This window comes from Vulpes lagopus, chromosome 2 (genome assembly GCF_018345385.1).
Source record: "Vulpes lagopus strain Blue_001 chromosome 2, ASM1834538v1, whole genome shotgun sequence".
In the NCBI taxonomy this organism is placed as follows: Eukaryota; Metazoa; Chordata; class Mammalia; order Carnivora; family Canidae; genus Vulpes; species Vulpes lagopus.
Genome location: NC_054825.1, coordinates 169,595,588 through 169,619,535, shown reverse-complemented (window position 1 = coordinate 169,619,535; position 23,948 = coordinate 169,595,588). Strand labels below are relative to the sequence as shown.

The 23,948-nt window shown below is 53.0% G+C and overlaps 2 protein-coding genes across 6 annotated transcripts; one reads left to right on the top strand and one right to left on the bottom strand.

The window, feature by feature from the left end:
* The first annotated feature begins 1,048 nt into the window (after window positions 1-1,048).
* On the top strand, window positions 1,049-17,174 carry ITPKC (inositol-trisphosphate 3-kinase C). Its single transcript, XM_041743406.1, has 7 exons — window positions 1,049-2,280; window positions 6,234-6,333; window positions 9,080-9,293; window positions 10,767-10,971; window positions 12,951-13,052; window positions 13,668-13,739; window positions 15,719-17,174. Exons 1-7 carry the CDS (start codon window positions 1,198-1,200, stop codon window positions 15,920-15,922), a joined length of 1,980 nt encoding a protein of 659 aa, XP_041599340.1. The 5' UTR covers window positions 1,049-1,197; the 3' UTR covers window positions 15,923-17,174.
* A 1,368-nt stretch (window positions 17,175-18,542) lies between these two features.
* Window positions 18,543-23,664, bottom strand: C2H19orf54 (chromosome 2 C19orf54 homolog). Of its 5 annotated transcripts, none has more exons than XM_041743408.1 (6): window positions 22,737-23,664; window positions 21,020-21,082; window positions 20,436-20,560; window positions 19,825-19,954; window positions 19,665-19,735; window positions 18,543-18,924 (listed from the first exon to the last, which is right to left on the bottom strand). In XM_041743408.1, the coding sequence occupies exons 1-6, from the start codon at window positions 23,012-23,014 to the stop codon at window positions 18,587-18,589; spliced, it is 1,005 nt and encodes a 334-aa protein (XP_041599342.1). In that variant the 5' UTR covers window positions 23,015-23,664; the 3' UTR covers window positions 18,543-18,586. The 5 variants fall into 5 exon arrangements, with proteins under 5 accessions (XP_041599342.1, XP_041599341.1, XP_041599344.1 ...); XM_041743407.1 differs by having other exon boundaries at window positions 21,020-21,088; window positions 22,737-23,662; XM_041743410.1 differs by having other exon boundaries at window positions 21,020-21,088; window positions 23,456-23,652.
* Between the last annotated feature and the right edge of the window lie 284 nt (window positions 23,665-23,948).

Genomic DNA, 23,948 nt, shown 5'->3' with positions numbered 1-23,948 from the left:
TCAGAGAAGAAGCGAGTGCTGGAGTCAAGATTTAAAGCTAGGCATCCTCACTTCAGGGTTAAGGTTGCCCCTCATCTAACCTCACTTTGTCTCTATTTTTTTTTTTTAAGATTCTATTTATTTATTTGAGAGAGAGAGAGAGAACAAGCAGGGAAGCAGCAGATGGAGAGGGAGAAGCAGACTCCCTGCTGATGAGAGTATCCTCTCCCCTCCCCATAGATATGGGGCTTGATCCAGGGACACTAGGACCATGACCTGGGCCAAAGGCAGATGCTCAACTGACTGAGCCACCCAGGTGCCCCTCATTTTGCCTTTATTTTTTAAAATTTTATTTATTTATTCATGAGAGACAGAGAAAGAGAGACAGATCAATGCAGAGACACAGGCAGAGGGAGAAGCAGGCTCTACCCAGGGAGCCCGACGTGGGACTCGATCCAGGGTCTCCAGGATCACACCGTGGGCCGAAGGCGGCGCTAAACCGCTGAGCCACTTAGGGATGCCCTCATTTTGCCTTTAGACAAATTCTTTCACCGCTCTGGGAATCAAGATCCCTGTTGGTAAAAATACTTGGCTCTTGTAGCATCCAGCACACATTTTCTGAAACAATAAGTCATATTATGTATCCTCGTTTTACAGGTGAGAAAATTGAGCCCTGGGACTGGGGCAGGTGGGAGGGAAAGAAAGCCACACACTACAGGTGAAAGTGGCAGAGGCAGGTCTTGAACCCAGGTCAGTAGGATTTCCAAGTCTTTGCAAGCCAGTCCATGCTCCATCTGAAGAATGGGCGCGCTGCTGGACTCGTCACCGAGGGCTACGGGGAGGCTAAGTTGGTCACTCGAGGAGGCAGGTAGGTCGGATTAGTTGCGGGGTCTAGGAAGGGGCCACACCGCCCCGCAGCCGGGAGCCCGGTGGCCCATATCCAAGCTGGAGCAGCTCCGAGCGCTCGGAGCCCCGCCCCTCTCATTGGAGCGGGCGGGACCAGGCGAGGCCCGCCCCCTTGCGTCACGTCCGGTGGGGGCGGGGCTTCGGGGCTTTCCCGGCGGGGCGGGGAGAGTATCGGTTAACCCCTGCGTGGCCGACCGGGCAGGACTCCGCTGGCCGGAACCCGCGAGTCGGGGCTCCCCAGCCACACCCCTCGCGGGATTTAAAGGGGCCGGAGGGGCCGGGTTGGTGGAAGCCCGAAGCTAGGGAGCGGGCATGCGGCGCTGCCCGTGCCGGGGGAGCCTGAGCGAGGCAGAGGCCGGGGCGCTGCCGGGAGCGGCCCGCATGGGGCTGGAGGCGCCGCGAGGGGGGCGGCGGCGGCAGCCCGGGCAGCAGCGCCCTGGGCCCGGCGCAGGGGGCCCGGCGGGGCGGCCGGACGGGGGCGGGCCCTGGGCCGGGACCGAGGGGTGCAGCCTCCACACGGAGCCCGAGAGGGTCGGCCTCGGGCCTGAGCCGGGGACAGACGGACAGGGTGAGCCTGAAGCAGCTGGCCTCGGAGGGGACACAGAACGGCCCGGCCGAAGGACGGAGCCAGACAAATCCAGCCTCCGGACGTGTCCAGAAAGGAGCAGCCACTGGTCAGAGCTGGAGACAGCCGGTCCCTGGACGGAGACTGGGACAGATGGCTTTTGGACGGATCCACACAGGTCTGACCTCCAGTCTCAGTCAGAGAGGGCCAGCCTCTGGACGCAGCGCGGTGTTTCGGGGCCGTGGACAGAGACAGAAAGTCATGGGTCACAGACCCAACCAGAGAGGGCCAAGACCTGGGCGCATAACCTCTGGACCCATAATAACAGGTCCAACCTCCGGACTCAGCCAGAGGGGGGCCGTACCTCAACAGGGCCAAATGCTGGTGGCTCTTGGAAAGAACTGTACACTGATGGCTCCCAGATACAACGGGATACTGGAACAGCCTGCACACAGGTTGGCACTGATGGCTTCCCAACACAGCAAGATACTGTTGGCTCCTGGACACGGCCTGGCACTGATGGTCCCCAGACAGAACCTGGGACAGACTGTTTTTTGGGCGAATCCAAGCAGGATGGCCCATTAGAGGAACCAGAACCTGGGGAGTTGGGGACGCACCTGTACTCTCACCTGGAGTGTAGCCTCCTGACCCCTGTACCCCGCCTTATCATCACTCCTGAAACACCAGAGCCCGAGGCTCAGCCAGTGGGACCCCCCTCCCGTGCTGAGGGGGGCAATGGCGGCTTCTCCTCTGCCTCCTCTTTCGACGAGTCTGAGGATGATGTGGTGGCCGGGGGCGGAGGTGCCAGCGACCCCGAGGACAGGTCTGGGGTGAGTGGGGACCGTCCTGCCCTTAAGCCACATCCCCCCAGACCCCTAACCGCTCCCCCACCCCCGCTTTTGCTTTGAGAAGTTTTCTAGCAGCCACCAACAATTTCATCTCCCGGGCACCGCTTCCACCTGTCGACCTCCTCCCTCTGACAGCCGGATTACCAGCCCACTCCAGGCCCCCTCCTAATCCTTTCCTTTTCTCCTCCTCCACGCCTCTGGTCCTAGGGCCTAAAATGGGCAGCCACTGGCTGACTTAATGGTGCCCAGGAACTCCTGAAATTGTGTGATCGTGTGAGTCTGTGTGCGTGCACACATAGATTTTTGCAGCAAGTGTGCATGACTTCTGTTGGATCTTCTCGAAAGTATGTAACCTCAAAATCTGAAGAGCTCTAGTGTAGGAAGACAGAAAGGTACACCTTTTACCCCAAATTTTTTAGTCTAGGGCCTGTGGCTGTCTTAAGGGGTCATGAACCTTTGCTACCCTTGAGCCATTCACTTTCGTAGGGAGTAAGCCCCCCCAGCTTTTATCAGATTCTTAAAGGGCTGTGTGAGCCCAAAATGCTAAGGACCCCCAACTTAACCAGGGACCTTCCTGGTCTCCCCCACACTCCCCAGAGGGCCCTCTGCAGATTCTTGTTTACATCCTCCACCTTCACTCCCAGCTTGGGTGCGGTTCTTCCCTGGTGAATCAGGAGGGCTGGCAGGGCAGGTTCAGGGAGGGTCAGCACAGAGGCAGGTGTGAGAACCTCAAGTGGGTTGGCCTACTGGGTCCTCCCATTCTCCTGGGGCCTCTGGCTGGCGTCTGCCCTGAGCCCCCCTCACCCCACAGGCCTCCCTTAGGAACATGCTCACACATGTGGCCATGGGTAGAGACAGACCTGCCTCAACCTGCCTGTGCCAGAGGAAAGGAGCTAACCCTCTGGTCTTTCTGCCTTAACTATTCCCTCCACCTACTCTCTCACGTTCTTGGCATTTCAAAACAGCTGATCTGGAAGTGGATGGGGAAAAAAATAGCAGCTAGCTCTCACTTATGCCCAGCTCTATATACTAAGCTCCTCACTCGAATTAACTCACTTAATCCTCATGGCAGCCCTATGAGGTAGATACTATTATTATTCCCATTTCATAGATGGGGAAACTGAGGTCCAGACAGGTCATGACGCCCGTCCAAGGTCACACATTTTGGAAGACACAGACCTGGGATTCAAACCCTTGGAACACCAGGCAGTTTTCTAAGTGCTGTGTATGTGTTAATCCTGAGTCCTCATAACAGCACTGTGAGATCGGGATTATGATCGTGTGTATTTCTTTCTTTTTTTTTGATCGTGTGTATTTCATAGATGAGGAAGCTGGTTCAGAGAGGTTTGGTCACTTGCTCAGGGTTGGCCAAGGCCAACCTTGGTCGGAGCCAAGATTCTAATTCAGTTTTGGTTTGGCTGAGTTTAAAACCCTGTTATTTCAGCCTCTGGGGTGTATGGATGGATCCGTCCCTAACTCGCTTTTCTCCCAGACCTCCGTCTCCAGTTTTTCTTCATCCTTCCAGAATCTGCCTCCCAGACCCACTTCTGATCAACTTGTGAACTTTCCCTGCTTTCCGTGCCTTCTGTGGCTCCCCAGGGCCTTCCAGATAGTGATCAGAAGTTCAGTCCTGTGTTCAGAGCTTCCTGTCTCCAGGCGGCTTCCCGGCCTCCCCTCCTGTCCCTCTCCACTGCCACAAAGCCAAAGGCCACACTGTTCCTTGAACACCCTGCCACCGTCCTGCCTCCCCTCTTTGCTCAAGCTGTTCCCACTGCCCAGAAAACAAACTCTTGCTTCCTTCCTGCTTAATTTTGAAATCCCATCCAACCTGCAAGTCCCACTACTTTCTTCCTTTCCTCCCTGCTTCCCTTCCTTCTCACATCCCTCCTGTCCTCCTAATCAGACAACCAACAGTCCTTGAGCCTCTGTTCTGTGTCTGGCCCTGTGTTGGCTCTGCGGGGGACACAGTGGGGACAGAGACATTACCCTCCTGGGGCGCCCAGGCCAGTGGAGAAGACAGACCCATCACCATACGGAGTGGTCAGGGCTGGGAAGGGAGAAGCTGAGTGTTGTGGCAGACCATGGGGTGAGTGTGGGGGGGTGGTTATGGGGTGTGATTGGCTGCACCTGGGGTATCAGAGAGGGCTTCCAGGAGGAGGGGGCATGAGTGATGAGACCACCGTGAAACCATCAGAGAAAGCCTGGATTAACCATGAGGTCCAAGAAAGAGACAAGATACTGAATCTGCTTACGATTTAAAAAAAAAAAAAAAAAAAAAAAGACCATTATAACTAACCTCTTTCAATCCAAACAAGGTTTTGGAGTGAGTGGCTATTGTGTGCTAGGCCATGGGATGGAGACACAGGCATAACCATGATAACCCCAATCCCTGCCTTCCGAGTTCATAGTCCAGCCAGGGGTATAGTCTGTAAGCCCAGGGCAGTGGGTTCTAAGTTAGAACCCTAGCACTGTACTGTGTGACTTAGGCAAGTGACTTCATCTCTCTGAGCCTCTGTTTCCTCTGTAACACATAGTCAACAATCCTCCTGGAGTTGTGTTTTTAGGATTAAGTAGGTTATGGCTCACCGAGTCTTTGTCATTGTGCCTGGAATGTTCCAGGTGCTTAGTAAACAGGAACTTTTATTAATCACCTCCTCTCCATGGCTGGCAGTTGGAGGGTAGAAGGAATAGCCCTTCCTGAATCCTACATTCCCAACACCCTGCCTCTGCTTGACCTTCCCACCATCAGTTCGATGTCTGCTAGGTAGCTGGGCTCTGAGCAGATGGGAGAGAACATGGCTGATGCCAGGGTAGTGGGGTCTCCTTCCCTAACACTTGCCTAAGGGGCTGTCATGTGTTTGGAGCCAAGAATGTATTCTTGTATGTGCATGTGTGCTCATGCATGTGAATCAGACACTGACCCTTTTCAAGAACCTCTTGACTGAGTCAACATGATACAACCGAATCTTTGTTTTCAGTTTGCTTTACTGGTTTTCTGTTGCTTGTTCGCTCTCTTTCTTTGCTTCTATTTATCTTTTTCTGTTATTTTGTATCCCTGTCTCCCTTTCTGGGTTTCTATATTTTCTTTCTTTGTCTTTTGGTAACCCTGTCTCTGTATTAGTCAGGCTCAGTCAGGGTTTGCTATAGCAACAAAGAACCCCCAAATTTATTGACTTGGAAAGCACAGGATTATTTCATATTGCGCATGGACCATGGGCCACTGGTGGGTGAGGAGGCTCTACTCCATGCTGTCTTTACTCAAGGCCCAGACTGAGGAAGCTTCTGTTTCTCTTTCCACGGTCCCTACCCCCTTCTATAGCAGGGCAAAGGACACAGAGAATCATGTACTGGCTTTAACGCTTCTGCTCACATTTCACTGGCCACAGCAAGTCAGTAGCCTAAGTTCAAGATGGCAGGGACATCCTGGCAGGGGGGGGAACTGGGGCTTTTTGGTGAGCAGCTCCCATGACTATCCCCATTTCCATCTCTGCCCATCTCTGTCATCACCTTGTCATCTGCTTCTGTTTTTGTCTTTCTCTGTGGTTCAGCCTCCCCTCATCAACTCCTGCTTCTGTTATCACCTCTAGAAGGTTTGACTTGGTTTTGGGACAGAAGTGAGGTTTCTAAGTGTTTGGTGTGTGTCTGTGGAGGGGAAGACTTGGGGGCTGCTTGTTACTACAGCAAGACCTGACCTATTTGTACTCATTTGAGAAGGACAGAGAAAAACAGACAGACTCTTCCCCACCTTTGCTGAGGCTTTTGGGGGATCTCTAGATGACTGAAGTAGTGGGCCTTGTTCACCCCAGTGAGCTGGGAACAGTGATCTCCTGGCCCTGGAAGGCCCCCTGGTCCACCTGGTTTCCCTTAATGCAACATCTCCACCCCCTTCCTTCCCCAGCCCTGGCACTGATCCCACCCTGCTTTGCCTCACACAGAATAAACCGTGGAAGAAGCTGAAGACGGTTTTGAAATATTCGCCCTTCGTGGTTTCCTTCCGAAAACACTACCCTTGGGTCCAGCTGTCGGGACATGCTGGTGAGAGCAGGGGTGCAGGGGATGGTGGTGGGGGCAGGTGGCAGACTGGCTGGGCAGAGACACCCAGGCCAGGGAAAGAAAGTTCTAGAGCCATTCTCTGGAGTTCAACTATGTCAGATGGGTGGAGAGCGTCCACTTTATGAGTCTTTTATGGGAAGTGCTTAGGGCTGGGCCGAGCCATCCTTACACCAGGGCTGAGGGCTGCTCCCTGTTGTCTCAGTGCCAGGGGGATGGGGGAGCAAATCCTCAACCCTGGGGAAAAATGGTCCTGGGCTCAATTCCTCATGCTGCACTTTATATATGGATGATCCCAGGCAATTTACTTTCTCTCACTGGGCCTTAGTTTTCTCACCATACCTCCCTTGCAGGCTTAACTGAAGGGTTAATATAAAAATGTATATGAATGGGTTGCCTGGCTGGTTCGGTTGATAGAGCATGTGAGGTTTTGTTTTTTGTTTTTTTTTTTAAGATTTTATTTATTTATTCATGAGAGACACAGAGAGAGAGAGGCAGAGACACAGGCAGAGGGAGAAGCAGGCCCCCTGAGGGGAGGCTGATGTGGGACTCAATCCCGAGACTCCAGGATTACAACCTGAGCTAAAGGCAGACGCTCAACCATGGAGCCACCCAGGTGCTCCAAGCATGTTACACTTAATCTCAGGGTTGGGAGTTCAAGCCCCACATCTGGTATGGAGCCTACTTAAAAATAAAATAAAATATCTTTAAAAAATAATTAAAAACCCCAAAATGTATATGAAGATTGAGACATGGGCCCCTCGTAAATATAAACAGTCATTCTTTGTTCTCTTCTCATGTCTAAAGTATAGTAGGCCCTCAATAAACAGCAGCTCTAATGGCTTTCCCCAGAACCTAGCATGATGTCTCAGACACATAGTAGCACCGTGCCCATCATCACACAGCATTTTCTGTAAAGGGTTAGATAGTAAATACTCTAGGCTTTGTGGGCCATACAGTCTTTGTCACAACTACTCAACTCTGTTGTTGCAGCACAAAAGCAGCCATAGATAATACAGAAACACAAAAATGTGTCTGTGTTCCAATAAAACTTTATTTACAAAAATAGTACTGGTGGCAACTAGACAAATTGGGCCCACCAGGAAAGAAAGACAGAAGGGAATTTACCTAACTTGTTTGTCCTAGATCTGAGTCATTGAAAAGGCCAGCTCCCCTGCTACTGAAAACACAGGGCTGCCATGTCTATGCGTTCTAGTTATTCTAACTGGGTTAAGATACCAAAAACAAACAAACAAACAAAAAACAAAACAAAACAAAACAAAACAAAAAAACCCTCATAAGTTAATGGTGGTTAAACAAAAACTTAGTGGAGTAAAAAAAAAAACATTTTATTACCCTTACAGGTTTTGGGTCAGGATCCAGACAGGGCATGACAGGGGTCGCTTCTTGCTGCTTCATGGTATCTGAGAACTCAGCTAGGACAGCTTGAATGCTGCAGGGCAGAAACTTTTGAGATTTATTCACTCATGGGCCTCATGATCAATTGTTGGCTAGGTCTCAGGGCCACTGGCTGGAAAGCTTTTTTTTTTTTTTTTTTTTTCATTTTATTTACTTATTTATTCATGAGAGAGAGAGAGGCAGAGATATAGGCAGAGGGAGAAGCAGGCTCCATGCAGGGAGTCCGATGTAGGACTTGACCCTGGGAGAGAGAGAGGGAGGCAGAGATACAGGCAGAGGGAGAAGCAGGTTCCATGCAGGGAGCCCGATGTAGGACTTGACCCTGGGACACCAGGGTCATGCCCTGGGCTGAAGGCAGGTGCTCAATCACTGAGCCACCCAGGCGTCCCCAAGTAGTCTGCTTTCTTACGTGGCTGCTCAGGACCACGAAGCAAACATCTCTGCCAATAAAGTCGAAATCACATCTCCTCTTGTGGCCTAGACTCTGAAGTCACAGTATTGCTTCTGCCATCAGCCCTCCCAGATTTAAGGGGAGAAAAATTAGATTCCACTTCTTGATGGGGAGTGGTGAAATTCTAGAAGAACATATGGGGCAGGAGCTATTGCTGCAGCCCATCTTTGGAGAATATAACCTGAAAATACAATTTGCCTCAATAAGAATTTGTAATTCTGGGGCAGCCCGAGTGGCTCAGCAATTTAGTGCCACCTTTGGCCCAGGGTGTCATCCTGGGGACCTGGGATCGAGTCCCATGTCAGGTTTCCTGCATGGAGCCTGCTCTCCCTCTGCCTGTGTCTCTGCTCCTCCCCCCCCCCCCCCCGTCTCTTATGAATAAATAAATTAAAATATTAAAAAAAAAGAATTTGTCATTCTAATCTACACAGTCTGCATGGTCCAGGAAATGCCAGAATTGTCATTTAACTTAAATGGGCCCCAGTTAGCATTGTGGGACTCCAGGCAGAAACAAATGCAAATCTGCTCTAGAGCGTCATGCTCTCGACTCAAATCACGCAAAAATTCCCACAGCTGATCATGAGCTCACAATCTGAAATGACAAAACAAATGAAAAAAAACAAACAATAAAAAAACAAATGAAGACACTAGGTGCTATGAACAGGACTCTTTAAACAAGGAGCAGCAGTATGGTCATTCCCTTGGCACATCCTGGCCAAGACTGTGAGAGTTGTAGGGAGGGAGAGAAAGCCTTTTGGAAGGGTCAGGCAAGATGAGGGCAACCAGGATCTGATGAATGGGGAGAGAAGATTCTCTGGCTGATCCAGCTTCTGACCCTCTTGTCGGTTGTGCTGCTCCTAGGGAACTTCCAAGCAGGAGAGGATGGTCGGATCCTAAAGCGTTTCTGTCAGTGTGAGCAACGCAGCCTGGAACAGCTGATGAATGACCCCCTGCGGCCTTTCGTGCCCACCTACTATGGTATGGTACAGCGGGATGGTCAGGCCTTCAACCAGATGGAAGATCTCCTGGCGGATTTTGAGGGCCCTTCCATTATGGACTGCAAGATGGGCAGCAGGTAGGTTCAAGGGCGGCCATGGGGCAGAGGTGGAGCGTCAGGAAAGGGCATTTTTGAAGATGGTACTACTCAGTCTTCAAAGTGGTTGTACCAACATACATTCCCACGAGCAGTATGTGAGAGTTCCAGTTGTTTTATCTTCTCATCAATATTTGGTATTGCCTATTTTATTAATTTTAATCATTCTGGTGAGTGTCTCATTAGGATTTTAATATCTCTTTCTCTGATGACCAAAGAAGTTGAGTGTTGGTTGGTTGGCCATTTGGAAATCCTCTTTTGAAAAGTGCTGCTTTGAATATTTTGCCCATTTTTCTATTGGGCTATCTGTTTTTTGTTGTTTTTTTTTAATGACTCTGCATATTCTGGATACAAGTCTTTTATTGGATATCCATACACACATTCTCCAGCTTTCCTATATCAATCTTTTTTTTTTTTTTTTTTAGAGATAGATAGAGGATGGAGGAGGGTATTGGCAGAGGGAGAGGAAGAGAGAATATCCCAAGCAGTCTCTATGCCCAGCACACTGAGATCATGACCTAAGCAAAGATCAAGAGGTGGATGCTCAACCAGCTGATCCATCCAGGCATTCCCCATTTCACTCCTTAATAACAGAAGCACTTTTAGTTTAGGCCCGTTTGTCATTTTTCATTATGATTGGTAGCTTTGTATTTAAGAAATCTGCCTACTCCAAGATTGTAAACATCTCCTATGTTTTCTTTTACAAGCTTTATTGTTTAAACTTTCACATCTAGATTTGAAGTCCATCTAAAATTAATTTTTATACATGGTGTGAGGTAGGTATTGAAGTTTCCCCCACCTCCTCCATATGGCAATCCTATTGACTCAGCACCATTTTTTTTTTTAATTTTTATTTATTTATGATAGAGAGAGAGAGAGAGAGAGAGAGAGAGGCAGAGACATAGGCAGAGGGAGAAGCAGGCTCCATGCACCGGGATCCCGACGTGGGATTCGATCCCGGGTCTCCAGGATCGCGCCCTGGGCCAAAGGCAGGCGCTAAACCGCTGCGCCACCCAGGGATCCCGACTCAGCACCATTTATTGAGAAGACTTCCCTTTTCCCATTTTTTTTTTTTAAGACTCCATTTATTTATTCATGAGAGAGACACAGAGAGAGAGGCAGAGACATAGGCAGAAGGAGAAGCAGGCTCCATGCAGGGAGCCCTATGAGGGACTCAATCCCGGGTCTCCAGGATCACACACTGGGCTGCAGGCAGTGCTAAACTGCTGCACCACCAGGGCTGCCCCCCTTTTCCCATTGAATTGCTAGGCCTTCTTTGTCATAATTTGGGTGAATGTACGTGTGTGTGTCTGTTTTTAGACTCTCTTCTGGTCCATCGATCTGATTGTCTATTCTTGCATCATGCTGTAGTTTTATAACTTGTCTCGATATCAGGGAGTATGTCCTCCATCTTTGTTTCTCATAGTGTTCTTTGTCACATCCTCTGTGTCCCAGGACCTACCTGGAGGAGGAGCTAGTGAAGGCACGAGAAAGGCCCCGGCCCCGGAAGGACATGTATGAGAAGATGGTGGCTGTGGACCCTGGGGCCCCCACCCCTGAGGAACATACCCAGGGTGCTGTCACCAAGCCCCGCTACATGCAGTGGAGGGAGACCGTGAGCTCAACTTCCACCCTGGGCTTCCGGATTGAGGGCATCAAGGTGGGGGCCAGGAGCCACTAGCCTGTTGCCAGAAGGCTGAGAACTAGATCAGAGGCTGGGCTTCTCGGGGAACATGGTTGTCAGGGAAAGCTGGAAAGAACCAGGACATGGAGAAAGAGCAGAAGACTTTCAAAGATGAGTAGACAGGGGCTCAGGAGGTCCTGCTTCTCTGTCACCCCCATCAGTGACCAAGATTTGTTTATCTGTCTCTCTGAACAGCTCCTGAGTCCATCTGCTCCCCCTCCCCATGACCCTGCCCTAGTCTGCCCATCTCTCCCACCCTGACCTCCCTGGCCTCTCCTGTCCTAGTCTCCCTGGGCTCCTGGGTCCTGGTCTCACCCCCTCTGATCCTTATCTAACACAGCAGCTGGAGGGATCCTTTTTCCCCCATATGGAGAAAGATTTTCTTTTTTTTTTTTCTTTCCTTTCTCCTTTCTCTCCTTTGTTATAAATTACATCTAATTGCTTGAAGAGGAATTTGCACAGTTCAAAAGTCAAAATAATAAGAAAGGGTATAATGTCTCTCCCAGCCCCACTGCGGTCCTTTCCAATCTCTCCCTCTACCCCCGCCTGCTCCTGGAGAACCAGTTTAGGCTTTCTCCTGATTCTTCCCGCAAATACAAACCAATGCAATTGCATATCCTCAATTTTCTTCCTCCCATTCTTACACAAAAGGTAGCAGAACCCTGGAGAGTTTTCCATATTGTTCCATAGAAAATATGCCTGCCTGCCTGCCTGCCTTTCTTTCTCTTCCTTCCTCTGTTCCTATCTTTCTCAGCTGTGTAATAGCTTTCTGTGGGTGAGAAACAGTCCCCTACAGATGGCCACCTGGGTTTCCATTTTTTGCCATTACAAACAGTGCCTCAGTGAATCACTTTGTACATAAAACACTTTGTTAAGTGTGTACAGTTGGCTGTAGACGAGATTCTCACAAGCAGGAGGACAATGTTGAAGATGAGGTGCAATGGGAGTTTTGCGAGAGATTGTCAGACTCCTTTCACAAGGGTGGAAACATTGTGCACCCCACCAGTGATACATGGGGTGCCTGTTTTCCCACAGCCCCATGAACCATCTTTCCGAATTGTACATCTGACTCATTCTTCTCTTCAAAATCCTTCCATGGCTCCCTCGTCCTTTCGGGAGAAGTTCCCTGCCTAGGGGGCCCTCCGAGGTCTAGCCTAATCTTTTCCCCCTCTCTTCCTCCTTATCTACCTTCAGGCCACTGTGAAGCACTTTCATTTCCTTGAAAGAGCCCTGCTCTTTTCTGCCACAGAGCCTCTGCACATGCTGTTCCCTCTGCCAGGATTGTTCTTCCCACTACTGTTCCCCTGATTGACTCCCAGTCATTTTCCTGTCTCCTTTCAAATTTCACTTCCTTCAGGAAGCCTGTCTTGACTTCTATCCTGCTACATCAGGGTCCTCTCTTTACTTCCTCATTATTCTTATTTCCCGTTGTGATGATCTTATTCCATACCCGCCTTGTTCACCTGTCTGTCCTGTTACCTCCGTGTTATCAGTGCACACATGGCACCTGGCACACTTAACTGTGTGCCAGGCACTGTGCCATGTATCCCACACATCCAGTCTCTTCTAATCCTTGTACCAGCTTGAGGTAGTAAATATCAACGTAATCCCCATTTTCCAGATGTGGGAACTGAGGTTGAGGCCGGTGAAGTGGCTTGTTTAAGGCCGCCAGCTAGGAAGTAGCAGAGTCACTGTTCAAAGCCAGACCCACCCCTCTCCAAAGTCCACTTGGCTAGACTGGCTCGGCCAGGGGGTTCAAGGTTAGACTGGGAAGGACCGGTTGCTCTGGAGTGTGCCTTAGGGTGGGGTGGAGCTGGGCTGGCAGGTGGGCTGGCTCCTCCTGAACAGCCAGGAATGCTGGGACAGGCAGGTGGTCCTGGGAGGTGCCTGAGGCTGCTTGGTGTCAGGCATACGAAGGAAAAGGTATGACACTGCCTTCCCGCCTTGCCCTGCAGAAAGCCAACGGGACCTGCAACACCAATTTTAAGAAGACAAAGGAGCTAGAGCAGGTGACAAAGGTGTTGGAGGACTTTGTGGACGGGAATCGTGGAATCCTGGTGAGCGGGATACCCATGCCCTGAATTTGAGCAGCTTAAGATCACCACAGTCATTGTTCCTAAGGCAATGGCCTGCTTTAGGCTGAGGTTGGCCTCTACTGGCCTGCATTGTGTACCATCTGTGGTCAGCTGGTGTCTTGGCTGGAGCAGACTGGTCTAGGAGGGGCCTGCGCTCATATGTCTGGTGATGGGCTCACCATCTTGCCTCACAACTTGGCCACTTGTGTCTCATGATCCAGCAGGCTAGCCTGGGCTTGTTCCCAGGGTGGAAGCAGGTGGCCCAGAGAACAGATGAAAATGTAAGATGTCTTGATGGCTCAGAATGGCCACCATCATTTCTGCCCTGTTTTATTGGCCAGAGCACGTCCTTTGACCAAGCTGAGATTAAAGGGACTCGGACTCCACCTCTTGGTGGGAGGAGCTTCTAGGAATTATGGCTCTTCCTGTAATCTCCCAACCAGGCTCTTGCCTGTGCCACCCAGAGACAACCAAGCCTCCACTCACCTCCCAGTGTCCCCAGGGTGGCTCCCCTGATCCCGCGCCGCGTCGGATCTCAAAGAGGGTAAGGACCCACGAAGCCCCTGTGCTAACCAAGAAATGCTCCCTCTCATACAGAGAAAGTATGTGGCACGCCTGGAAGAACTCCGAGAAGCTCTGGAGAACTCCCCCTTCTTCAAGACCCACGAGGTGCGAGCCCCAGCTGCCATTTGAGCAGAAGGCCCTGTGTGTTTGGGGGTCGGGAGGGGGGTGCATGTCAGCATCCAGGTGACACTGAAGAGAAACCATTCACAGAGTTACAGGGCAAAGCTGAACTCCCAAGTCTTGGGGTTTGCTCTTTTAGGGTAGGCAGCAAAGGGGATTTCAGGGAGATGGGACAGTTAGGAACATGGGCTTGAGCCAGGTGGTCTGCAATGAAGGATGTTCAACACTGGGCACGTGACTTACCTTCTAGGGCCTTGGCCTCCTTCTTGCACAGGGAAGAACAACGGTATCTTCCTCACGGGGCTGCTGAGGTGTTAGACCAGCAGACTTCAAGTGCCATTTGGAGCACAGAAGTGCATGTAACTCCTTGCTCCTAAAATTACTTTGTAATAATAATTATATCCAATTATGGGAACTGCCTTCCTGTTTGGTGGCTCTCCCCCCTCCCCTCCTCCGTCCCTTCGGCAGTCTGTGTCTCATTTTCTGGGCTGTCACAGGAAGTCTGTGAAGTGGTGACCTCACTCATGTGTCTTCTCCCTCCTCTCTCCTAGCTCCTCTACCTCTCCTCTTAGGCCCCCCTCACTTCTTTTTCCTGGAATCCCCAACTTCTGATAGATTCCTGATCTGGGAGTTGGGCCTCTAGGTTCGAGTCACAGTCTGCACCCCCCAGCTACCTGGGCCTGCGACCTGCCTCCTGGGGATGGTGAGGACAGAGTGGATTAATACGTGGAAGCACGGCCCATATAGTAAACCCTTAGGTGCCAGCTGCTACTGTCATGTTGATTGCCATCAAATGTCATCCTCATCGTCCTTGTCACTACCTTTGGGCTTTACACGCACGTCACAAGAGGAGGCCTCGGGACCTCATCCCTTTTGAATTCATGTTTCACTTACCTGATGACTTGGCATTTTAAAAAATAAGTTGCCAACGTCTATAACATAAGACTTGACACCAAAATTGGGACTTCCGGTTTCCCTGGCCTGCTGGGCAATAACTGGGTTGCTCACCGTACACCAACCGCCAAACAGAGTGGGGCGGCGGCTGCCCCTCCTTACAGCCACCTGCTCACCTGCCGAGTTACCTGGGTTCTCTGGGAGCAGTGGGGTTTGAAACCTGACTAGAAAAGGAGAGGAGCTTGCGTACTTGGAGTTCCATAAAGGCCACGAAAGTACTATTTCTAATTATAAACACCCCCTCCCCCCTGCCCAAGCCAGCATCTACCGAGAGCTGTGTGTCAAGCACCACAAGGCACTTCAAGAGTGTGTGGGTTGTGGATTGCTGCCAACGGCCTTAGCGGGTAGAGGCAGTCACCTTTCTCGTCCGGGGCTGAGCAGTTCTTCCACGGGGAAGGCATTATCCACTTCATAGTGCCCGCTGGGCTCCCTTGATCCATGTAAGATCCCACAGGCATTTGACTTTATACCCTGGCTTGAAAAAGGGTGATGGTGGGACTCCTGGGTGGCTCAGCGGTTTAGCGCCGCCTTCAGCCCAGGGCGTGATCCTGGAGACCCAGGATCGAGTCCCACGTCAGGCCCCCCGCATGGAGCCTGCTTCTCCCTCTCCCTATGTCTCTGCCTCTCTCTGTGTCTCTCATGAATAAATAAAAAAGTCTTAAGGAAAAAGGGTGATGGTTAACATTTGCCGCCCACTCGCTATACTGGCAGCTACCCTCAGAGCTGTATGTGGATGAATTCCCACACGTGACACGCACAGCAATCTTTGAGGCAAATGGTATTGTTATGCCATGATTCCCACTTTGTATATGAGCAAGTAGAGGCACAGGAAGGGTAAGTCACCTGCTCAAGGCCACTTAGCCCCAGTAGTGGCAGAGCCAGGATTTGAACCCAGACAAGCCTGGCTCCAGAGTTCATGGTCAGCTGCTCTGCTCAGCCACTTGCTGGGTGGGGAGGGCCCTGAGCCAGTGCTTGCTCCTCCCCCTAACCTCCTACCTCTCTCCCTGCAGGTGGTGGGCAGCTCGCTTCTCTTTGTGCATGACCACACTGGCCTGGCCAGGGTCTGGATGATTGACTTCGGCAAGACAGTGGCCCTGCCTGACCACCAGACGCTCAGCCACCGATTGCCCTGGGCAGAGGGCAACCGCGAGGATGGGTACCTCTGGGGTCTGGACAACTTGATCCACCTCCTTCAGGGGCTGGCCCAAGGTTGACCCACTTGCCCACTGCCAGGTTTACTTATTGGATGGTGCCCATCTGGCTGGTGGTGCCCCGGGATTGGCCACGGGGGTGGACCTTGGGGATAGCAAAGGTGGTGTTGTACACAAGACCAGAGCAGAAGGTCTTTTTAAGGGTCTTGGAGACCACGTAGTGCCCGGAGGTTTTAGACTGGAGAGGGGGTGTGACATGGCCGCATCTCACGGTGAATCAGAACCAGACTGGGTCCTCCCACCAGCCAGGAAAGTTTCTGAGGGGCTGCTGGAGACCATAACTAGCTCTGGGCCTCAACAGAACACAATTCAGAAGCCACAGGGTGTGGGTGTGAGATGGTGCCTCTCACTGTAGGAATGACTATAGTCACTGCCTCCTTGCCAGCCTGCTCCCAGGCTCAAGCTGGCTCCTAGAGGCCAGGGGAGGGTCAGTTTCCATCATTGGTGCCCCAGAGAACCAGCCCTCACCTGCGAACAGACGCAGGAGTGCCTGCCTGGGCGAGCTAGGACCCCAGGAGCACCTGCCTGCCTGGGAGAATTAGGGCCCCATCTGTTCATCTGGGAGCCATCCCAGGGCTGAAGGACTCTGGGGAGGGTGTGACACCATGGGGCTGGTCTGAGAGCTGCTGCTGTTGGGTGGGACCCAGTTCCCCCGGTCCTGCCCTCCCCTGGCCCCATGAGATCTTCCCCACTCCTGAAAGAACTATGCTGATCCCCTGCGACCTAAACCACAGCCACATCCCATGTCAGCACTGTGACTAGCACAACCTCATTCCTTGGGCACCAGCCTCAGCCTTGGGACTTTCTCCTTTCCCCCCACCCCCTTGTCCTTGCTCCAAGCCAGCTGGTGGCAGGAAGGGCTTTCAGACGTGGAAAAGCGGGCTTGGGAATCAGAGGTGCAGACTAGGTAGGTGGGGCCGCTGGCTGTGACATGGGGTTTGCAGCCTGGTCCAAACCAAAGACCTTAGCACCCTCAAGCGTGGGTGATGCCCCTCCATCCCCCTCCTCCTGCACCTGTCCCTTCAGCTTCCTAGCCTGAGGCTGGGAACCAGGCACCTCCCTCTTCCCTAAGCTGAAGCTCTAATGTGTCTTCCAGACCTGAGGAGGTGTGCTCCTTTTCTACTGATCGTCTTTATACTTATTTATATGAGAGATAGTTGTTAGCTGGGGCAGCATTGGGGAACAGGAGGCAAAAATCGCTTCACATCCTTTCCTCCTGTGCTGATGCTCCAATAAATCACACATTCAAAGTCAACTTTGTGGATTTTTTTCAAAACTCGCCACTAGTGCTGGGTGGGGTCATGTGATAATGACTAGCTTGGGATATAGATGCAGGAACAGAGCAGGCTGGTTCATCCATTCAGCATTCACCGAGCTGCTGCTCTTGTGCCTGGCTCTGTTGGACAACATGGGGAACATACTACTGACCAAGGTAGTTCCACGCTGTGCCCTCAGAGGCTCCTAGGACGGTGCACCAGACACTGCCAACCAGGCGCCAGGGCTGGGATGCTTTGGCTCACAGGTGCCTGGGGTGTGTGTGTGTGTGTGTGTGTGTGTGAACGCATGGGCGCGCGCGCACGCACACTCTTTAGGGGAGAAACACCACACGGTACAGCTTCTCCAAATCAGACTGGGCACTGGGTACACAAGTGACCAAGACAGACCTGTTCCTCCCCTTTCACAGTGGAAGTGACAGGTATTTATTCAATTAATAACCTCTTCCTCCTTGTCTGCATAGGTACTAACTGCTGGGTTTGAGTCCTGGCCTGCCACTGGCCAGCTCTGTGACCTTAGGCCAGTGAGTGCACTTCTCCAGGCCTTGGTCTCTCCATCTCTAAAATGGAAGGTCTAGTACCTTCCTTATTACCTGGCTGGAGAATTTGAGGAGTTAAAACAGGCAAACGGCGTTGGCACATAGACCTGCTCTCAGAGGCACTTACTGTGGGTTTCTAAATTAGAACACAGAGAGGTTGGGAAGCGGCTGTGCCTGGGGCTGGGGAAGTCTTCCCTGAGGAAGATGAGCCAAACAGAAAAGTAAGGAGTTATCCTTAGCAGAGGATTGGGTGTGGGGGAATATGACACTTTAGGGACTTGAAGGGCCAGTATGGCTCATGGCTTGTGGCAGAAATCCCGGTGAGCTGGAGCTGGGAGAGTTTAATCCCTGTCCTGTGGACAAGGACCTGCTGGAAGCTTCCCTGGAGATGAGTGGTTAAGATCTGGTTTGCATTTTGAAAGGCAAGGCTCCCTAGGCTCCATGGAAACAGACATGGGGGCAGAAAGGGGTCCAGAGAGGAGTGTGCTGTAGAAGATGGTGGTCACCAGTGGGAAATGGCTGGATGCAACACTCAGGTGGGGCAGGCGGGACCTGCGGGCTGAGCTGTGGTCAGTTCCCTCCCTAGAGAGGGAGCTTGTCTCGCTGGCTCCTGGCTTTAACCCCAGCCACACAGCAAGAGCCCAATACTGGGGGGCGGGCGTGTTGGAAGGGGATTGGACTGGATGGACTGGGGTGGGAGGGGGCCTCCACATGGAGGATCTCTGGCTGGAGGTTCCCCAGAACAGTCCACACCCATGGGCCGTCGCAAAGGGAGAAAATGGTGAATTGTTCAAAAGGTGAAAGAGCCAAGTGGTGGCCGGGGCCCTGTCACCCCCGCTCAGGGCTGCAGCAGGCTAGCGGCTGAAGTCCTGTGGTGTGAGGAGCAAGGCCTGACCACAAAGGCCGGCCTGCACCCCACCTGCAGGCACTACGTATGCCCTGCCGTCAGTGGCCCTTGAGGGCGAGAAGTCCGTCAGCTGCAGGTTGCTGTCCCGGACCTGGTCGTAGTCCCACAGCTGGTAATGCCAACTCTTGCCTTGCTTGGAGAGAAGGTAGACGGCTCCCGGGGACCCGTCCTCTGGCAGGGACGGTGGCTGGTGGAGGGTGCTGGGCGCCGGGTGGAAGAGACCTGGCAGTTCGGGGTCCTCAGCATAGCCGGGGCTTGGCACAGCCTGCACACCCAGCAGAACCCCTGGGAGGAGAGGGGAGGCTGTGAGTGGGAGTGAGCCCTGACTCGGTGCTGGGGCTCACCAAGCTCCCCACAGCCCTTCAGGGCAGGTGTGGGTGCTGCCTCCACACTGCGTCTTGGAACAGTCAGCAGGGCTGTGGGCCCACAGCTGGGCTGGGAGGTGACCCTGGGTGTCTGGTTCCAGGGCTGCAGGCTTTTAAGTCTTGCCTCCAACAGTCTGGCAGCACAGGGAGGGGAGATGGCATTAAGCAAAAAAATGCTCAGAGGATCCCTCGAGGCCACAGACCTGGGCACGAGGGAGCCTCATCCAGGCCCCCCAACATGCAAATCAGCCTTCGTGCAGGTGGGGTGGATGACAAGGCTGATCAAAGCTAACACTTACTGACATGTGCAACGCGCATTCAGACTTGTATACATTTTGCCCGTTGTCACCCCAATTTCCAGATAGAGGAAGGAAAGCCCAGAGTCACAGAGCCCGGAAGTGGCTGGACCAGATCTGGAGCCCACACTGATCCTAAAGTCAGTGTTATGAGTTTGTCTGTGGAAATCCTGATTAGCAGATACTGAGGCACCTGCTGCCTGCCAGGTCCCTACTAAGTACCCTGTGGGGACAGGGAAAGCCCAGCCCTGGTCCCTGCCTCGAGTATAGGAGAAGCGTCAGGGTCAGGTTGAGAATGTGGAGGGTGGTGAGGGTAATGGGACAAACAGGGTGAGCACACAGGGGTATAGGAAGGAAGACCCACCTGCGCTCACTGCCCAGTGGGCCTTGTGACCCTTCCTCTGACATGGCTCGTGGTTGAAGTCCTCGTCGTAGCTGGTGCTGGGGTTAAGGCCAAAGCTGCGGTGTGGCCCTGGTACCCACTCTTCTGTCCCCACCCAGCTCCCTCCTGGGCCCCGGGATACGGGATGAGCAAGGGATGTCCAGAGACAAGGTGCTGCAGGACACGGGCTCTGTTGGGACCGCCCAGGCCACCGCAAAGATGCTCAACCTGGCAGCCCAATGCCTCCTGGGCCAGCTTGCCCATGTCAGCCACTGCAGGGGTGACACAGACAGAACGATCACTGTGTGCCTGGCTCCAAACCATGGGCTAACTGGGGATCAGCTCCTCTAATCATCACTGCAACCTTGACGTCTTTGTACAAACACAGAAAATGAGGCACAGAGAGGGTAAGCTGCTTGTCACAGCCGCCCAGCACAGGGTAGGGTGGCAGAGCTGGGCTCAGAATGAAGACAACCCGGACGCCTGGGTGGCTCACGGGTGAGCGTCTGCCTTCAGCCCAGGGTGTGATCCTGGAGACTTGGGATCGAGTGCCACGTCAGGCTCCCTTGCGTGGAGCCTGCTTCTCCCTCTGCCTGTGTCTCTGCCTCTCTACCCCTCCATGTCTCCCATGAATAAATAAAATCTTAAAAAAAAAAAAAAAAGAATGAAGACAACCCACCCCACACTCTACTGGGTGGGGAGAAAAGGGTTCCCTCACACACGTGGGTTGAGACCTTTCTGCACCCAACTCACCGGAGAACATCTCTCCCTGGGCCGTGTAGCCTCTCTCCATGGCCACCTGCACAAGTTTCTCCAGCGGGACGCCACTGGGTGGTGCCAGGAGTGTGCCTGCCATCCATAGAGCCACCAGCCCGCACCTGGGGAGACACAGGCCCAGTCCCCCAACCCCTAAGTCATGTCTTTACGGGGTACCCTCTGCCCCCGAAGCTGGAGTGTGGGGAACAGGTCTGCGGCACTGGGTGAATTTCCCTCCCTCCCATGCCTGACAGGGAAGAGGGTGACCTTGGCCTGAGGCTAGGGCTGCAGTGCTGCAGGGCTGCAGGGAGAGTGGGAGAGTAGGGAGAGGTCACCTGGGCTTCTAGGAGGAGGAGATACCAAAGCAGGATCAGAGCTGAAGACTGTTCCCCTGCTTACTTGCTTGCTCATGCATTCCAACAGTTCACTGCGCATGCACCCAGGACCCCACTCTCCAGTCCCCTGCTTCCCCTCCCCTCCACCTCCTCTTAAGCTGCCTGGGATGTACCCACACCTCCCACCCTACAGATAGGTCCTCAGGAAGCACAGCAAAGTTCGGGGTCCCAGATCAGGGCACGTACTGAGGGCCTTCCTGGATGAGGGAGGGCAGGTCGGCACAGAAGAGGATCCATTGCAAGTCACTTCTGAAACTGAATCACAGTGTGCTCAGGTCACATGGACACCAGCTCCTAGATCCCCCCTTGAGGTCTGACTGGGAGTGTAGCTTGAGGGATGGGGAAAGGAACCCAGGCCTAGCTGTCCTAAGGCCTGAGGGCATCTCCAGGCTCTGATGCAACTGTATTCTCCCCAATGAGGCTTATTTCCCTTCTCCAGCCTTCAGAATCCTTGTCTGCTCAGTGGGGATCATCCTCCCACCTGCTGCTCCCTGCGCCTTCTTTGTTACCGAAGGGGCAAAGAGCAGATGTGCAAAAGCTCTGCAACTTGGAGCCAGAAAAATGGATTAGGAGAAATTTCTCGAAGGGCTGTCTCTATATCCAAACCCTTCCTGTGATTTCCTTCCCTTCTCAAGCCTGTTAAATAGGGATGAAAATCCCTTAACTCAGCCTAGAGAAGAACCAGGTAACAACATGCTCCAGGCCTAAGAGATCACCTGCATGAGGAGCCCTTGCAGGCCTGTTCAGCCCCACCCTTGGGGAAGTCACTCAGAAAATTTTGATCTCTGCGCTGCTGCCCCAGGGCTCAGGAGGGGCTGGGAAACTTGCTTATCCAGTATTTCTGTTCCAAGGCCAGTTAAAGAGCAAGGCTGGGGGGAAAAATGTTCCTGGTTCCCAGGTTGGGGCAGCAACCTGATGGAAGATACCACGCCACAGTGATTAAAAGCACGAAGCCCTGTGCAAATCGGGCTCTTTCTAAGTGCTGTGGCTAAGTGATTTCACCTCCATGAGCCTCAGTTTCCTTGTCTGCAAAATGATGTAATAATAGTTCTTATTATTAGAATCACCAAGAGAATGAAATAAATACCTAAAAACACTTAGAATAATGTTTGATATACCATAGACGTGCACTATTGGGTGATGGCCAATATTTGCATTCAATTTTCCTCACTTGGGTTAGGAAAAATGTTCTAACCAAACAGATTATAAACTTGTCTGGAGAGTGGAAAGTTTCTTCTGTGAGTCTGGGCAACTCACTTATTGTTAAACTGGGTCGTCCCAGCCCGGGTCTAGCCCCCTCCAGCCTGGGTCTCTGGGTGCTCCAGCTTCCCCCTGGGCTGTCAACTGTGTCACCACCTCCACTCCCCACAGGGAGCCCTGCTGTCTGTGCAAAGCCCTCCCACAGCTCCCAGGCGCCCCCAGGATAGACCATCTCCCTCCACATGGTGCCCATGCCCTGTGTGATCTGGCTCCTGTCCACCTGTGAAACCCCATGTTTACCAACCACCCCCGCCCCCAGCCCCGACCTGTTAAATATTTGCAGAGCCTTGAGAAGAACAACTCTTCATTTCAGCCTGGGCCTCTACACAGGCTGTTGACTCTTCTCAACGCGGGGGAGCTCTCAGGGGTCCCCTTCTCCAGGCAGGCCCCACTAACCCTCAGCCTTGGCCAGGCACGCCCTCATCACAGCTCTGATGCTCTGGGCTGCCACTGCTGAGGGAGGGATGGGTCTCTGCCACCAGGGTAGGTGCCCGTGAGGTCAGGCTCTTTGCTGAAGGCGCATCCTGAACAGGCCTAAGTAGGGGGCTGAGGCATGCAGGCTCCTTGACCTTGAGGAAACAGGAAACCCCAGGACAGGACGCAGTGACTGTCCCCAGGGACAGGTGGTTCAGGGAGACCCTACCGGTCCTTGTGCAGCTTCAGGAGCCTCTTGACGTCATCTCTGCTGCTGGGGACTGGGCCAGCTTTCTCTAAGGCTTCCTTCAGGAGCTGGCTCTTCTCCAGGCCAAAGACATGAGGGGGAGCCAGCCCCCTAACAGAGGGTGGAGGTGGCAGAGGAGGGGGTGGGATAGGGGCCTGGAGACTTGCTGGGGGTGGAGGAGGAAGTGGAGTGATGGGGGCTTGGGGAACAGGGGTCTGAGGAGCGGCTGGGGGCTGTTCAGGAGAGCACGGAGAAATCATTTTGGGGGTCTACAGCATGCAAGTGCTGGGAGGTCAAGAATGGGAGACGGTTGGATCCTCTAAAATAGGTTTGTCGCCGGGATGGACGTTCTGAGGGTTTTAGAGCAAAGTTCCAGAACTTGGCTGCTGAGCGGTGGGACTCAAAAGAACCAGGACTGACATTTGGACTCAAATCATCAGGGGATCTAAGAAGATAACAGGGCGGGTCCTTTATCCGCAACTAGATCTTGGTGTGGGGTTGGGCTGCAAGGCTCAAGGTGGGGGGGAGGGTAGTTAAGAGTTACTGTATTATCCGGAACGAGGTTTGGAAACTCGCGAGTCAGTTCTGGGAAAATGAAGGCCCCGCTCGGGTGGGATTCGGGGGCCGGGGCTACAGACTAAGGAATTTAGGCTCTGAAACCCCTCACATCCCGGGCCCCAGTTCGGAACCTTGGAGCTGACCTTTGAATCAGCGCTCAAGAGATCAAAAAACACCCGGCAGGGAGAACGACTTAGTCGTGGAGAAGGTGCTGGAATCAGCGCGCAAAAGGAAAAGTCCTCCGGGTTGGGGACGGCAGAGACGGGAAGACGCTGGCAGCCGCGACACCGCTGGGAGCCGCAGGCGAGCCAGAAAATAAAGCGCGCCTCCCCTTCCACCAAAATGGCGGCCGCAGCACGCATATTTCCCGTATCACGTGGCGGGGCCGGCGGCTCGTGCCCTTGGAGGGTCACGTGACGAGAGAAGGCGGGGCGGGAGAGGAGAGGCTTTGCTTTCAAAGGACTGCCCCCGGAAGAGACTGAAGCGCGAGCGGCTTCCCCATTGGCAGGAAGCGCGTGAGGGGGCACGGCCTTCGCTGATTGGCCCGTAGACCCTCGGTGCAGCGTCGGGCGGGGCTTTCCTGCCGAGGCGGGAACCCAAATGTCGTTTTGATTGGCAACCTTTGGACCCAGGGGC

What these genes read in the sequence shown, in the direction of transcription:
- ITPKC (XM_041743406.1), top strand. Translation starts at nt 1,198, where the DNA reads ATGCGGCGCTGCCCGTGCCGGGGGAGCCTGAGCGAGGCAGAGGCCGGG. An exon ending in GACTGCAAGATGGGCAGCAG is followed by an intron (nt 9,294 to 10,766) that starts GTAGGTTCAAGG and finishes TCTGTGTCCCAG; the next exon opens with GACCTACCTGGAGGAGGAGC. An exon ending in ACGGGAATCGTGGAATCCTG is followed by an intron (nt 13,053 to 13,667) that starts GTGAGCGGGATA and finishes CCTCTCATACAG; the next exon opens with AGAAAGTATGTGGCACGCCT.
- C2H19orf54 (XM_041743407.1), bottom strand. Translation starts at nt 23,014, where the DNA reads ATGATTTCTCCGTGCTCTCCTGAACAGCCCCCAGCCGCTCCTCAGACC. An exon ending in GGACATCCCTTGCTCATCCC is followed by an intron (nt 19,736 to 19,824) that starts GTATCCCGGGGC and finishes CCCCAGCACCAG; the next exon opens with CTACGACGAGGACTTCAACC. An exon ending in CCACTGGGCAGTGAGCGCAG is followed by an intron (nt 18,925 to 19,664) that starts GTGGGTCTTCCT and finishes CTCTCCTCCCAG; the next exon opens with GGGTTCTGCTGGGTGTGCAG.